Raw genomic sequence first — 15,460 nt, forward strand, 5'->3', positions numbered from 1 at the left:
GCCTGTATTTCTGGTTCCCTCCTCCTTCACCCCTTTCATTTCACTCTTACCGTGCTTTCCAGAAAGTCTGCCTGCTGGGAGAATCTTTTTGACAGTTTCCCATGTGTTGTCACATAGCTCCATAGAATTCAGTTTCTGAGAACCAGCCAGAAGCATGCAGTGACATTGCATAATCCTCCTCTGAAGCCAGAGATATTAGCCGTAGCGCTCGGAGGAGCCGCTTCACATCCCCGACATGAAAGGGACGGGAGTCATGGATGGCGCGCCCAAGGTGAGTGATGGGGCCATGTGGACGGGCGGGAACGAGGGGAGCAGCCTACGATGGCTCAGGACAGCAGCTGGCTTTGGTTCTGAGTGTCTAACGAAGGCACGGGATGAGTAGTAGTGATGTGAGTTCAAGGTGGGCAAGTTTAGGGTAAGTTTGAGTGTGGGATATAGATGTACTATAGAGCTTCTTGCCCATTTGAGTCTGCAATGGGTGAAAATGGCTTTGTAGTAGAAATCAGCAAACGTGGCTGACAGCACAGTCCATCACTTTGTGTTCATTCACCATCCAACAAACTTAAGCAAGACGTGAGTCTCTGCCCTGCCCCACTCTGAGCTCTTCTTTCCCTGGACCCTGAAGACACTCATGTTGTTCACAACTGTCCTGAGTGATGTCTGTGGTGGCTTCGCAATGGCAGAGCCCAGACCTTGGCTTCAGCCTCCCATGCTGAAGTGGCACTCTCGGAGCTATTATCACGTAACCTGTGTGTCTATCGTGTGAGTGAAGCTGGAACTTTCTTACAGACTTCAAGTCTGTGTCGTGAATCAAAAAAGATTCACTATTTAGAAAGTTTAAATGACCAAGATATAAAAAAATTTACTCAGACACAGAGAAAGTGAAGCTCAAGGTTGGTATTTTTTATCTTGCAACACCTTTTAAAAATTTTAAGTAGAACAGGAAAAAAAGAAATGAAACAATTAGCAAATGGGGAGCCTGCTAATAGGAATTAAATGCTATTTATTATTACAATAATAATAAATGTCACTAGTGGAGTTTATGCCTCAGTGACCCATGATATCCTCTCTGAGGTAGATTATGTATAAATATCTTGGCTTCCCTAGAATTTTGTCCCCAACTATCTACTTTGAAAATTTTCAAACCATTGGAAAAATTGAAAAAAAATAAAATTCAGTAAATGCCTGCATATCCTTCACCTAGATTGACTGATTTGTGGTACTTTGTCATGTTTGTGTTCATCTGTTTGTATATATTTAGACATAGGAAGACACTTTGCTTTTACTGTAGTTAATCCATTTGAAAATAAAGAGAGATATAATGACATCTCACCCCTAAATACTTCATCATGTGTCTCCTAAGAACACAGACACTCTCCTGCAGAACCACATCTCTTTATCAGACCCAGGAACATTTGGCACTGATTTAATAATGCCATTCTAATACGCAGTCCACATTCACATTTTCCAAAAATATTCTTTTTAGCTTTTTTGTATGTTGTTACTTATTTGTGTTTGTTTGTTTTTCCAGTCCAGAATTCATTCCAGGATTACACATTGTGTTGTTTGTCAGGTCTCGGTTGTCATTACTCTAGAATAATCCCTTACCTCTTTTTTCTTTCCTAACTTTTTTTTTTCTGAGTAGCCTAGATTTTTTATGATTTAGACTTTACAGTGTGTGAGTAACATGCATCTAGATCTTCACTCTGCTGTCTCCTAACTCCACGACTTTCTCTGTGTTGATGGGCATGGGTGATGTGGTTTCTCAGATGAGGAAGATGCAACTAGATTCAGCCTCAGTTAAAGAGCAATTATTCTTTGCTCCTCTTCCATCTCAACTCTGAGTGGAATGCTTCTAGACTCTCTCAAGAAAGGTCCAGGTAAAGACAGAGAATTTAAAAAACTTCCACATTCTCAAGGTTGGTTTAGATGCGACAGACTATGGTGGCACCAGATGTGTCCACCGCTTCCTGGGACTTGGCTTGCTTCAGTGCTTCTGGGCAAGAAAGATTGGTGAGGGTTCACTTATGAGTGGGGAGCAATTTGTACCTGGGCTTTCTTATTTAGTGCTGCCTCTCTTGTGTCTACAGCAGAGCCTGCACATAGTAGGTGCTCAATAAATGCTTTGTAATAGTGTGTGAATGAATGGGAGGTTACGTGGAGTGCAGGGGGAGCCCTTGTGGCATAGCCCCACTGTGAGGACAGGAATGGTACTTTCTAGTCACCAAGTATCTGGGAACAGAAGCCATCCCTGACCATCAGCTCTGGCCCCAGCCTAACCTGCCACTCAGCCTAGACTCTTGAGCATTGGCTGCCTCTTTCTCCCATGGTCAGATGTTGCCTTAGATTTGAGCTGTTGTAATTGAAATCAAGGTCACAAGAACCTGTGGCCTCCATGTGACCTTGTCCAGCAACTTCCTCCCTTCACCCATCCCACAAAACAAAATAACCCAGATGCAATACCTAACTTGAAAACACAACACACAGTCCATTGCTCAACCACTCACCCGACTCGTAGTTATTGGGCTGCGGGGGCTCAGGGTGTTGGAGACAGAGCTGATATTCCTTCCGGTGGAGTCGACAGGACAGCAGATGAGTAAATGCACACATGAGTTCAGGTGGTGATAATGACGGTAACTGCCATAAAGAACATAAAACAGGGAGCTCTAATGGAGGCGGTGGATGGAAAGGGCTGCTCTGGAGACCCCCGTCATGGGAAAAGCACCCCAGGCAGAGGGAACAGCAGTTGCAAAGGCCCTGCACTGGGAATGAATTCAGCGTAGTAGAGTATCTGCAAAAAGGCCGGTGGGGTTGGAGCAGAGTAAACATGAGGAGAGAGTGGTCAGAAGTGAGAGCTGGGCTGTGAGCAGCCTCACTTGGAGTCGTGTAAGAGCTTTGAAATCATTCTAATTGCAGAGGAAGCCACTGGCCCACTTAAAGCAGGAGATGATGTGGTCTGATTTATGTTTTCAAGATCACTCAGGCTGCTTTGCAACGAATGGACCGCAGGGAGGAAAGAGCAGATGCAGGGAGGTGAAGTCAGAGACCTAAGTGTAGGTGGTTTCTTTTTCCATTTTGGATGGTACCCTACTGTTCTCAGTGGACATGGAGAAGAATCCTGTGCTCTGTCTTTTGAAAAAATAAAAGTTTTGGTGTTAGAGACTATTGGGGGGGTGTGAGCAGAAAGAATAGTAAATCAAGGAGTAAACAGCTTTTATTTAACTATGCTATGTTTGATTCAGGGAGACAATGTACCTTACATTCCTTTGACAAATAGTGTGCTAGGCACTGTTCTAAATGCCACCAAGGACAAATGCCTGGTCCCCTTTCTCGTATTTAATAAACTGTTATTATGGTTAATAAAAAATCTATTACACCAATGCTGCCACAGGATCAAAATATAATTTAAAAATCATTATTTGTTCCCCTGTTTTATAACCTATATTCTATGAGCATTTTATTTCCTATAGAGTGTACTTAGAGGAAAAAAAAAAAAAAAACTAAAGAGAATGCCACACCCTGCCAAAACTTAAAAAGTCTGCTACAAGACTATTCAAAAGACCGTGGCCCATGTGATAATGGAATGGGGAAGCAACCTTCGAAACGCAACATGGTCACTCTGGAGCTGCTGGACTGCGATGACTCAGGGAGGAAATGACAAGGGCCTGGGGGGGAAATAGGTTAAAAGGAGGAAGGTGGGGGGGCTGGTTAGAAAGATGCTGCTGAGGGGGAGATTAGAAGAGTCCAACATGAGTTGCAAAAAAGGGAAATAATTTTTTTAGGAACCATTTCCAAATGTATTGCTCACGCACCACTAGTTCAGAAGAAGAGGAGTGTTGTGTACTCACTTACAAGAAGCAGAGCTAGCACCGAGAACACAGCACACCCTCCTGCACCAGGGACCGCATCTCCCAGCCCGTAGCACTAGAGGTTCCGGTCTCTTCAAACCCCTAGGAAACAAGTGTAGACCACAGCAATGTCATTCACAGGCACTTCTGGGCCACTGGTCTGGCCACTCCAGAGAGCGTTTCTGCATGCGCTTATACATTAGTGAATGTACTATTCCTTTTAAGCTGTTGCTTCACCTTAGAGTCAAGAACAGCTTTTGTTTGTTGTGCGTCTGTCACAGACCAGCCCGGGCAGTCCGTCTTTGGGGGGCTAAGGGGGGTTGGCAGGGAAGTGGGGTAAGAAAGCAATAGGACTCTTCTCCCTCGGAGGTGTTTGCCATCTGGTTAACAATAAGTAAAAAGTGCTTTGTGGATTGTTCACTTCGGATTCAGAATTTAAACTCACCCACAGCCAAAAGGGGAGTAAACGCATAAGAGTCAGTTATTAACAGCAAGTACCTCAAGGAACCCCTTTCTTAGGCTGGTCTTTCCCAAAGTGAGGCAATCAACAACCACTGGGAAACAGGGCCATAACATAAGACGTTCTCTCTAAAACCGTCCTTTGGGCATCCCAAACGAGGGTTGAAATGGTTTTATCTGAAGTCCATTATTGACAACAAAAGGAATCAACCTTGTGAACTGGAATAAATTCGCACCAACAGAATGAAAGAAGAAAAGCTTAAACAACAAGATGGCTCCTTGCTTTCCTAAAACCCTCTAAAAATGACCCTGGAAACATAGAGAATTCAGTGAACAAGCATGAAACTCCACTCATTTCTCTGTGATACATTAAATAGCTTGAGCCAGTTTTGAATTATTCCTGATTAATCGAATGGAAAAATCACACAGTGCAGAGACCCTGACTGCTGGCCTACCAGATGATTCTAGGTGTGGCACACAGAAATTTTTTTTTAATATTACTTACTGTATCTTAATGTGCATTCGAAAAAACTAAAACTAGCTCATCAATTTCATAGGTAATATTGCTTACGGAGAGGTGGTTTTTAAAAATTGGCTCAATTTGTTATTTTAATTTTTAAAATGTGCAGGGGGAACATAGATATGGCAGGAAGCATGCAGTCGCTAGACACAGAGTTTGAGAAACAGTCTTAGAAAAGCTTTATCCTAATTGGAGTTGGCATAACTGCTAATGACCAGTCAAATAACATAAAGCTCCTTCTTTCTCCATGCCTTTCCTCCCTTTTTCTTTTCAAAAAAGGAAATAAGGAAGGAAAGGAAATTATTAAATAGAAAGGAAATGCACCTACATGTTACTTTCTTTGTAATCCCTCTGATGGCTCTCATGAACTAAGAGGTAAGAGCAGGGAAAGAAAGAAGCCATGTAAAATGTAGGTTTTGCAGCTGGATGGGAACTTGGAGATCACCCTATAAGGATACCTCACTTTCAGATGAAGAAACCAAGGCCCAGAGAAGTTCTCAGTTACTCACCCTCCTCCCTCGATGAGTGTTCCATGGGTAAGGGTGGAATTCTCCACCACGTACCTCAACCTAACGTTCCTCCCAAACCCTCAGTTTCCCAAACGAAATATCTTAACCAGTAACTCAGGGATGTGTCTAGCAAGGAGTAGACTTGGAGATGGGAGGCAGTAGGACAGCTGTGGTTAAATACACTAGGATCTCGGAGCACTTTGAGCTCTAGAATGCAGTGTGGTATGACATGGACCCACCTGGGGCCACATCCAAGAAAATCAGTCATTTGAGGGCCTGGGAGACCTTTATTGCTGCATCATTTCAGTCCTTTTTTTTTTTTTTAATTTCTTCTTTTCAGCTAAACATCCTATAATACACACATTTCAGTCCTGAGCTTAGATCAAGGGAACACATTCCCCACAGCACACATTGTCAGACATACAGTAGGTGCTTATAAATAAATGCTGGTTCAGTAAAGCACTAAAAGTACAGCTTAGAAAGGTGCCCGTGAAAAGGGGAAGTATCCAAGCTAGCAGATCTGGGCAAGACCCAAACCTATTAGGAAACCACAGTATTCAGGTATCAGGGAAGAAAAAAGTGTTTCATTTCCACCGGTCCCTTTGGAATTTTTTCTGGCCACAACCTCTTCCTCAAAGTCCCAATAATAGGCAGTGCCATCTGCAGCTACAGAAGTCCCTGTAATGTGTGGTTTTTCGTCTAAACCTCAGGAAGAATTCAAAGCCGATGGGTCAGAGTTCAGTGTTATGGAGAAACCAGTTAAAGTTTGTGCTTGCTCACAGAATATGCCATTGTCCAGGATGGTTTTTAGAGGTATTAGGAAACCAAAGAGTCATCCTTTTATTTAAGTTTTTCTTTTTCTCTCATATCCAAGTTCATCAGGTTTATTCACTTCTTTGTCCCTGGTACCAATGGATAAACCGGCTACAATGGCTATTTGCATCCAGGTGGATGGAGGAGAGCGTGCACCATGCACCGAATGGCCCATCCTTTCCCAGGGCTGTTGGTTTCAGCCCAGATCTACTGGCAAGGACAGATGCAGAAAAGGCACTGTTCCTGCTCACATGCTTTAGACCCAAGCCCGCATGGCATTCCTGCACACACTCCTACAGAAAGATTTCCCTTCCAAAGCAATTTCTTCTGGTGTTTTCCAGGATACGAAAAATAATTACAAAAATAATTTCTTTAAAGGATCAAGATGAAGGTAAATGTGAGTATCTGAGTTTCTCTCCTCTGACATCCATTTCCTGCAACTGTTTGATTGCTTGTGACTCTCAGTTAACTTGTACAGGGGTCCAAAACTTGTTATTTCAAATTTTTACCCTGTGTTTAGGAAGTAGGTAATGATGTTTTCCAAATAACTATCACGCCATTGGAAACAACTGAAAGTTGTTTCAGGTAGCAGGTTTTGAAACAGAAAATAGAGAATTTATATTTTGTTTAGAAAGTTATATTCTATTTAGTTAAGGGGTTTTTTTAAAGCTTACATGTTACTTTAAATGTAAAAGTAATTGAGAAAACGGAGTTTCAACATCACACTTTCAGTTAAATGACTTCAAATCATCTGCTGTGCATGCTGCAGACTTTCATTCAAGAATTTTCAACTTTTTCCAAAGGGGAACTGAAGCAGAAACTCAGTTATTTTCCCACCCTATTTAGCAAATGAATATTAAGCAACAAAACAAAACAAAAAAATCCAGCAGTTTTCCTTCAGCGTCTCTTATTTAACTACTTTGCTAAGTTTTTTTTTTTTTTTAAAAAAAAAAGCGGCTCCAAAGGAAACAACTCTCCTTTATGTTGCAGGATGATGCAAGAAATTACTTAGCTATCACCTCATTTAAAAAATTCGAAATATTTCTGATAATGAAATGCAGATTACTGAAACAAAGCTGTCTTAAGTTTTCCGACCTCATAAATTAATTCTCACCACATTAGGCATGACCAATTACAGGGGAATAATTTAATATAGTCGCAAATTCTCAGAGCGAGTTCTAGTTATGAAACATACCATTTTGCTATATTAAGTGACTCTCAGTTCCCCATTACTTATGGAATGTTACTCTTAAATGCAAATGTTGATATGGAGAGCTACTGAAATTCACAAGGGAAAACAGAATTAGGATCACAGCTTCTTTCTTGGACAACTATGTCAAAGGGAGATGAATAAAGAGGAGGGAAGGGAGAAGAGGGGACAAAAGGAAGGCAGGAATCAGCTGCAAAAATTAGGGCTGGAAAGGGAGAGAAAAATGAATGGTGGATGGAGGGGATGGAGAGGAGGAGGTGCTGGCTAGCTGGCGTTCTACGTCAACTGCAGACCTCATGGTAGGACTCCAGTAGGGAGGAAGGTTGGCAAATGGTTTCCCCGGATGCTTTCCCCAATGCCACACACGTGCAATGCACAGCTACTGTGTCCCGCTACTGCACATCCTAACTGTGACTGGAGGTAACATGTCCCATCGTGGGAGGCCTTCTGCCTGGCTCAGATCTTTGTGCACAGGAGCCAAATCACTCTGCACTTGGTCAAGGAAAGGCAGGAGGGTTGGGGTGTGTTGGAGTGGTAGGAAGGGCAGGGAGCCTCCCCTGGGTGCTTAGAGACCTGTTCAATGCCTCCCTAACTTGCCTGAACCAGGCCAGATATACCTTTAAAGCTCTTCCAGCCTTCTTCCAGCCTACAGTTAGATCCCATGTAATTTAACAAATAGCTGTTGTCGCCTTCACTGTGGCCCTCCTCTCCAAGTTGCTGGGAAGAGGTAAACACAAAATCAGCTGGTTCTCAAAAACTGCCCAAGTACTTTTCAGCATCTTCCGTGCTGTACCTGGTGTAGGTCCTTTGAGGGACGGGCAATATGAAGTAGTTGGATGATGTTTCTCATCCCAGAAGTTCCAGGATGTGAGAAATCTTCCTTTGTGCGGCAAACTGCTGTTGGCCAAGATTCAAAGGTTGACTCGGAGTCAAGATTTCTTTCTATCAAGTCCAGGAGCAGAAAGGACTTGAGTGATAATGGCAAGCAGCCCTTAAATTCACCAACACAGAAGTCATTTTCTTCCAATAGAACAGAATCTTTTTCTTAAAACTAGATTTTCATATTGAAAAAGAAAAACATCTATACTGGATTTTAATAATTCACACTGTATAAATGAACATGAGCCAAAAGTGTCTTCCTATAATCCCAAATCTCTAGCTCCCCAGACCCTACCCAGAGAGACCCCCCAACAACTGACATAATCTTCCAGAAAGATGCTGTACCTATAAAAGCATAAATGGGGACATACCATGTGCACAGTTTCTCATTTTGTTCTTTTTTTTTAAATTTAATACTACATTTTGGAGATTGTTCTTTTTTCATGACTACAGGGTATTCCATTATACAGATGTTCATCAGCTTCTTTTCCCTCTTTCAGGAGGCACACTTTGTCATTCACTCATCCAGTGTCTACCGTTACATGCATGCCATCTTGTAATAGAGTCTGTGCTGAGCAGTAGAGTTTGTAGGCTAAGAGGACAGACTCCAGACTCAAAACTGCGTGTTCCAATCTTAGCTTGGCCTTTGCTCACTGAGCTAACTTAGACTACTTACTCACCCTCTCTGTGCTTTAGCTTTCTCATCTCTTAAATGAGATGTTAGTAATAATATCTGCTTCATGGGGTTGTGAATATCAAGTGAGATAATCAATGCTAATTACTTATCACAATGCCTGGGACAGAGTTGAAACACTGAGTTACCCTTACTAACCAGGCATTGTCCAAATAGTAGACAACAAAATTAACACAGTTCCTGAGTGATTGGAATGCAACTGACACTCCTCCCAGAGAAAGTAGGCTGGTTTCATTAAGACCTAATTTGCATCCAGAAGATTAAAGAAAATTTTTCTCCCTGTTTGATAAATTATAGGAAAATGATACTAGTGTTAAGAAGTCTGTATTGTTATGTGGGGTTTGCAAAATGGAGACCCTTTCTAGATCATCTTCACTGTGACTCCTTAAGCTGGGCACAGTGGAGCACACCTGTCGTCCCAGCTACTCAAGAGGATGAGACAGAAGGATCACTTGAGCCCAGGAGTTGGAGGCTGCAGGGTGCTATGATCGTGCCTGTGAATAGCCACTGCACTCCAGCCTGGGCAGCATAGCCAGACTCTATCTCTAAACAAACAAACAAACAAACAAAATTTTGTTTATCCCTCTCTCATCTTTCTGGAGGTTATCTCAAAGAATGTTGTTCCCCATCAGAAATCTCTCCCAAAGGAAGTGTCATCTAGATACTTGGCTTCTTCCTCAGGGTTGTCCTTCCTCCTCTGTCTGTCTTCCCTTTTTGGAGAATGTGGGTGGGAAAAATGGAGGCGGTGAGGGGATTTTTCTGATGCTCTTGGAAACTTTTCTTTCCTTTTTTTTTTTTTTTTTAACACAATGTGCTTTTAAAAATGATAGAAAATAAACATTCACCAGCCAACAGATAACAGCATTCTCTCTGCTTTAATCTTTCCTAGTCTATCTTTGAATGTATATTATATAATGTGAAATACTTCCAAGTACATTCAAGGGGAGACCATTGTCTTTAAAGATGATCAAAGAGCTTTTTCCATTCTGCATTTACTCCTCATGTCGGGTCTGCGCTCAGCGACCTCCTAAAGATATATAACAGGATATTTCACTCATCTCAAAGTAAAAGCTCCTACATCTGTGGAAATCCTTCATGGACTTCAGGGATTCACATTTCCCATACATCACTTATAGTGTGTGCTTTTTTTTAAAAAAAAATCGTGGTTTATATATAACTAACAATTCTCTCATGGCCCTTAAAGGGGAAGTATGAACAATTCTGTCACCTTGTCTTGATACTAAAAATTCTTCTAAGACGTGGAGTCTGGAGAAGGAGGCTGAAATGCTAGACACGGACATCTTTCAAAGAAGGATTTTAGTAGAAGAAAAATGTCCTTGTTGACTTTGCAGATGGACATCTTTGCACAGAGCAGAGGCCCAGAGGTCACTTGCTGCTCGGGGTTTCTTCCACATTTACCTTCCCCATTGCTTGTTTGGGGCACTTACTTATTTACCACTCCCACTTGTGGGCTGGTGACCTCATGGTATGATTTTCCATTCCAAGGAAATAATGATATTGTGGGCTACTTAGAGGCCAACTATCTTATGATCTCTATTCTCCTACCCTTAGCGACTAACTTTTTAGTTTTAGAAGTACCAGAGCTTGAAGAGGGTGTATGAGAGATAAAACGTGGAGGCAGCAGGATTGGGCCATGGTGCTGCTCTGACTCCTGTGATGGAAGAGAGGGAGGGAGCTGGGTAGGGTAGAGAGAGCCTCAAACTGTGCAGCAGCTTGGACACAGTCTTGAGCAACACAGTCAGGGGGCTTTGGAGCAAATTTAGCCCATTAGAAGAGTCCTACATTAGGCAGAAATGCTCAGACCCCCTGGCTATTAACTTGGGTTTGCAAAGAAAACCTGGGTGCGGCCTCTGAGACCCCAGAAGCAGAGTTCTTCACCTGGCCAGCGCAGTGATGTTTCAACATCTGCCTGAGTGTGCCACTGTCTCCACCATGCCCAGATGTCTTACGCCTGGCCTGCCTCACTTGCATGTATTTCTTGCCCAGCTCCTATTTGAGTTTGCTGCCCCTGCCCATGGATGTCTTTAAGCCTAGCTCCTTCTGGATTTACATGCATTTGGAGTTAAGAGCAGATTAGAGTAGGAAACAGACTTGGATTTGGGGAGGCTGTGTGGAAAACTGGCAATAGCAGACTTCAGAGTCAAACAGGTGCAAGTTTGAATTCCTGCTCTGCCACCTGCTGCTGTGAGACCTCAGGCAGGTCACTTAGCCTCTCCTAGTCTTGGGCACCACAAAGCATTCAAATGAGGCCAGCAGTGCAAATGATGCCCCCAGCCCCAGCTCTGCTCCTCTGAGTTTCTGCAGCGTTGCTCTTTGGAGTAAACTGAACAGAATCGAAGTGGAAGGTAAGGCAGAGAGGCAAACTGTGCACGTGGTGTGCGTGTGTCACCCAGGAACTGTGCCCATCCTGGCCTATAGAGGGGATTTCCATCCTAGGAACAGAGATGATGGAGAAACGTAACTGAAGCTGCAGCAGGTTGCTTTTCTACCAGCTCATCGGAGCTGCTCCTGTCTGGAACTGGGGCGGTTGGTGATGGCCCTTCACGCCCCTGTGGCAGACAGAAAGTATGGGGGCCAGTTTGCTCTCTCTGCTGCTTACTGCCCCTGGTCCACTCAGCAGTGTGTTCCTGCAGGCACACTCCTGCTCTCTTTGCAAGGCTCACCTCGAGGTTGCATCAAGTCCTTTGCCAGCTGCTCCCCACAGCTTTCGGAAATCCAGCCTCATCGAAGCCATGGGCATCTCCCACTGTTCTGGTGCAATCCGTTTTCCACCCAGCAACCAGACATAACCGCAGCCACTACCAAAATCAAGACCCAGGTCCTGTGTTTATCTCTCACCAGGCAACCTGGTCATTTTTCAATTCCTCCAACTACACACACACACACACACACACACACACACACACACACACACTCACTTACTCACTCCAGCCTCCACACATTTCTCTTCCTCTGCCTGGATGCTCTCCCCCCAACTCCAGATCTGACTAACTCCTACTCACTCCCAGATGGAAGCTTCCGTGGCTGCTTTCTCGGGTAAACTTTCCCTATGCCCTCACCCACCATGACTTCCCAACTGCACTCAAACTTCTCATAACTTCCTGTATTTTCTTTCCATTGCACTTAAGAGACGTAGAAACACTATATTTATTTCTGTGAACATTTCACTGGAATTTGTCTCTTCCACTAGAATGCACATGGCATGAAATCAGGAATGGCTTTTTTCCCCACTCTATCTCCAGCACAGTGCCTGGCATAGAGTAGTTGCTTGATACAACCTCAGAGAACGAATGAATGACAGCACAGCTTCCCAGATCTCTCCAACTGTAGCTAAGACCACTCCTTCCTCCACTGATTGAGTTTAGATTAGCACAATGCATCTGGCGGATGTGTACAGGTCTCCCCAGGTAGGTTATCATCACCATGAGGGTTGTGAATCTTTGCCTTTGCTTCCCTAAGCTCCTCCGTCTCCTTCCTTCCAAATGGGTATTCATTTTCCTTTCCCCTCTCTCAGCTGTTGTATGAAGACAGACATTTGGGAAAGGTCCTTTTTGGAAACTGTTTAAGAACATTTCATCCATTGTACCTGGAATCCAACTGCCTGTGTGCCCACAGGGAACAAAAATATAAACATATGCCCCCCTTCACCTCTTAAATATCTACATGAATGTTTTCACGTTAACACCCTATTAACAAAACTCTTGTGTGAGGTCCCAACAACAATTGGGATGGTTATTGAGTTCCTTTGCAGTGGCCTGTCAACTGCTTCCATCTGTTATCCCTAAAGAGCTTAGCACAGTGCCAGGAACGGGAGTGCACGATGAATGTTTGCTGCTGCTGTTGTGATGTCTTGTTCTCCCCACATGGCCTGAGCCCAGCATCAAGTGGGGTAATCGGGGGGTCACTCCTGAGCTGGGACCTGAAAGAGAAAGAGCCCGTTGTGCAAAGACCTGGCAGAAGAGTGTTCTGGGCAGAAGGAATAGCCAGGGAAAGGTCCTGAGGTGGAAGCAACCCTAGGGCATCCAAGAAAAGTAAGAAAACGTGACTGCAGGGAAATTATCAAGGGGAGGAGCAGAGAACCAGGTGGCAGATCACTCAGTGACTCAAAGCCACACTAGAGGTTAGGTTTTGCTCTCAGTGCAGTTCTAAGCAATTAGAGGGGGTTGTGTTGTTGTTGTTGTTGTTGTTTTAGCAAGAGACCAACACCATCCAATTTATGTACATAAAACATCACCTGGCTGGTATCTGAAGAAGGGATTGTAAATGGAGAGGCAAAAGAATGGATGCGAGGAGACTGATTAGAGTCCAAGTGACCTTGGACAAGTCATTGGATCTCTCTGACCCTCAATTTCCTTGTCTACAAAATGGTTAGAAGAAAGCCTACCTCTGGGGCTTCTGAGAATTAAGTGATATAACAGTTTCAGTGCAACAAACACGAAATACTTTCCCATTCAGTATAGTTCCCAGTTTTCCCTCCTTTCCAGGTAAGAAACTCAAAGTCTCCAAGACTTCCAACATGAGTTTCATTCTTCTTGTGTAACATAAACTTTGATGGTCTTTGCTATTAAAACTCTGAGACATTATTGATTGACTGCATAAAGTGTCCAGAGACACCCCTTGCCAATTATAATGAAATGCCATACAAAAGGGACTTGTGTTATGGCTGCATATTTAGAGTTTTCTTTTCTCAGAGTTTACATTCTTTGAAGATGTGGCCTTCTGTCTTTAGGAAATACGAAGTAAACCATATATCAAGAGTAAGACTGTTGGCCGGGCGCAGTGGCTCACGCCTGTAATCCTAGCACTCTGGGAGACCGAGGCGGGAGGATGGCTGGAAGTCGGGAGCTCAACACCAGCCTCAGCAAGAGTGAGACCCCGTCTCTACTAAAAATAGAAAGAAATTAGCTGGACAACTAAAAATATATAGAAAAAATTAGTCAGGCATGGTGGCACATGCCTGTAGTCCCAGCTACTTGGGAGGCTGAGGCAGAAGGATTGCTTAAGCCCAGGAGTTTGAGGTTGCTGTGAGCTAGGCTGATGCCACAGCACTCTAGTCTGGGCAGCAACAGAGTGAGACTCTGTCTCTAAAAAAATTTAAAAAAAAAAGAATAAGACTGTTTCTGTCCATCTTGGACAGCTGTGGGTACCCATTGGGGTGAATGATCATTAAAGTCCATAGTTCTCTGGGAAAAAAAAAAAATCTCTGCTTTCACAATAGCCAAATCCACCAACTAAGCTGCTAATGATCTGGATGCCTCAGACCAGTTGCCAAATTGCAACAACTGCTCTGTCCAAAGATACATACTATCTTATTTCTAGACAAATGCAAGCACATCTCAGATGATGGGCTTTTTCTTTTAAGCCTGCTTTAAATGTATTTCATGGGAATTGTGATAATTGGTAGGAGATTGTGTTTTTATTTTCCCTTTCCTTCCCAATATAGATGGTTAAAGTACAATTTTCAAAAAGGTAAAAATATGACTGTCACACAAATATAAAATGAAATGGCAAAGATTTTAATAAACTAATTAATGAGAGAGCCAATAAGATGTTAAAACCAGGTCAAAGATCATTGAGGAGCTAGGCATTTATAGACAATTTAATTAAGGAATATTAGGAAATGATTACAGGGCTAGATAGGAAACCTGTTAAATCCCTACAAGGGAATAAACTGTAAACTTTCAGATTATCTTTTCCTACTGAACAAAAATTATTTGCCTCTTAAACTGGAAAACAATATCTACAAAGTAGTATATAACTTTACTAATCCTTGACCTCTAATCAATACTTTTTATAGGACTCTAAAACCCTATTTCTTTAAACACTTCATCTCTGCCGGATTCCCCAAGCTGAGCACCCACATTCATGTGAAACCCAATCGCAGCCATTTGAGGGAGGGTGACTCAGTGTGACGACTAGCCAGGCCTCGATGTTTGTTCATCATCTGGACATCTCAGTGATCATTCTTACTAAAGGTCACCCAGAAATGTGGGCAATGGATCAAAGAAAGCTTCCTCCTTACCCTACTTTAGACAGAAATAGTTCTCACCTTGGTTCTGTACGATGTTTTACCTCCTAAAGACTTGAAAAGAGGGGCATTGCATTACTCATCCCTATCCATTAACTCAACAAGTAGCTGATGATCACCTACTATGTGCTGGACCCTGAGGATGCAATCAAGAACGAGGAAGGTGTGGCCCCTGCACCCCATGGAACCTATGTTCCAGTGGGGAGACAGACACTGAATCGATAACTGCCCACTCAAGGAATTAAACACAAATGTGATAAGTACTGGCATGATCTCCTAGGATCTCAGCTGCAATAGATTTTCAAGCAAAAAAAAAAAAAAATGGGGAGAACTAGTTTCGTCTGGGGGAAGGTGTCAGGGAACACTTTTTCTAAGGAAGTGACCTTTAAGATGAGTCTGGAAGGATGTGTGGGATTTCACTGGGTGGAAAACTGTGGACTGTTTTGGGGTAGAGGAAACAGCATGTGTGAAGGACTCAA

General features: G+C 43.1%; 1 protein-coding gene and 1 long non-coding RNA gene across 7 annotated transcripts in view; one reads left to right on the forward strand and one right to left on the reverse strand.

Annotated features, from left to right (window-relative positions):
• LOC123622476 overlaps window positions 1–15,460 on the reverse strand; it is a 55,324-nt gene that overhangs the window by 13,550 nt on the left and 26,314 nt on the right. For 2 of the 5 annotated variants that reach the window (XR_006729501.1, XR_006729504.1), the window contains exons 2-3: window positions 3,853–3,950; window positions 2,508–2,637 (exon numbers count right to left, since the gene is read on the reverse strand). This is a non-coding gene — a long non-coding RNA (uncharacterized LOC123622476). Of the gene's footprint in view, window positions 1–2,507; window positions 2,638–3,848; window positions 3,951–7,976; window positions 7,995–8,152; window positions 8,266–15,460 lie in introns of those variants that run through there. The other 3 variants (XR_006729503.1, XR_006729502.1, XR_006729505.1) reach the window with 3 other exon arrangements.
• CASS4 (Cas scaffold protein family member 4) overlaps window positions 1–15,460 on the forward strand; it is a 32,594-nt gene that overhangs the window by 24 nt on the left and 17,110 nt on the right. Inside the window, exon 2 of one of the 2 annotated variants that reach the window (XM_045528869.1) lies at window positions 118–271. In XM_045528869.1, the coding sequence (XP_045384825.1) occupies window positions 236–271 (36 nt within the window). In that variant the 5' untranslated portion in view covers window positions 118–235. Of the gene's footprint in view, window positions 1–4; window positions 272–15,460 lie in introns of those variants that run through there. The other variant, XM_045528870.1, reaches the window with a different exon arrangement.

This window comes from Lemur catta, chromosome 17 (assembly GCF_020740605.2).
Source record: "Lemur catta isolate mLemCat1 chromosome 17, mLemCat1.pri, whole genome shotgun sequence".
NCBI lineage: Eukaryota > Metazoa > Chordata > Mammalia > Primates > Lemuridae > Lemur > Lemur catta.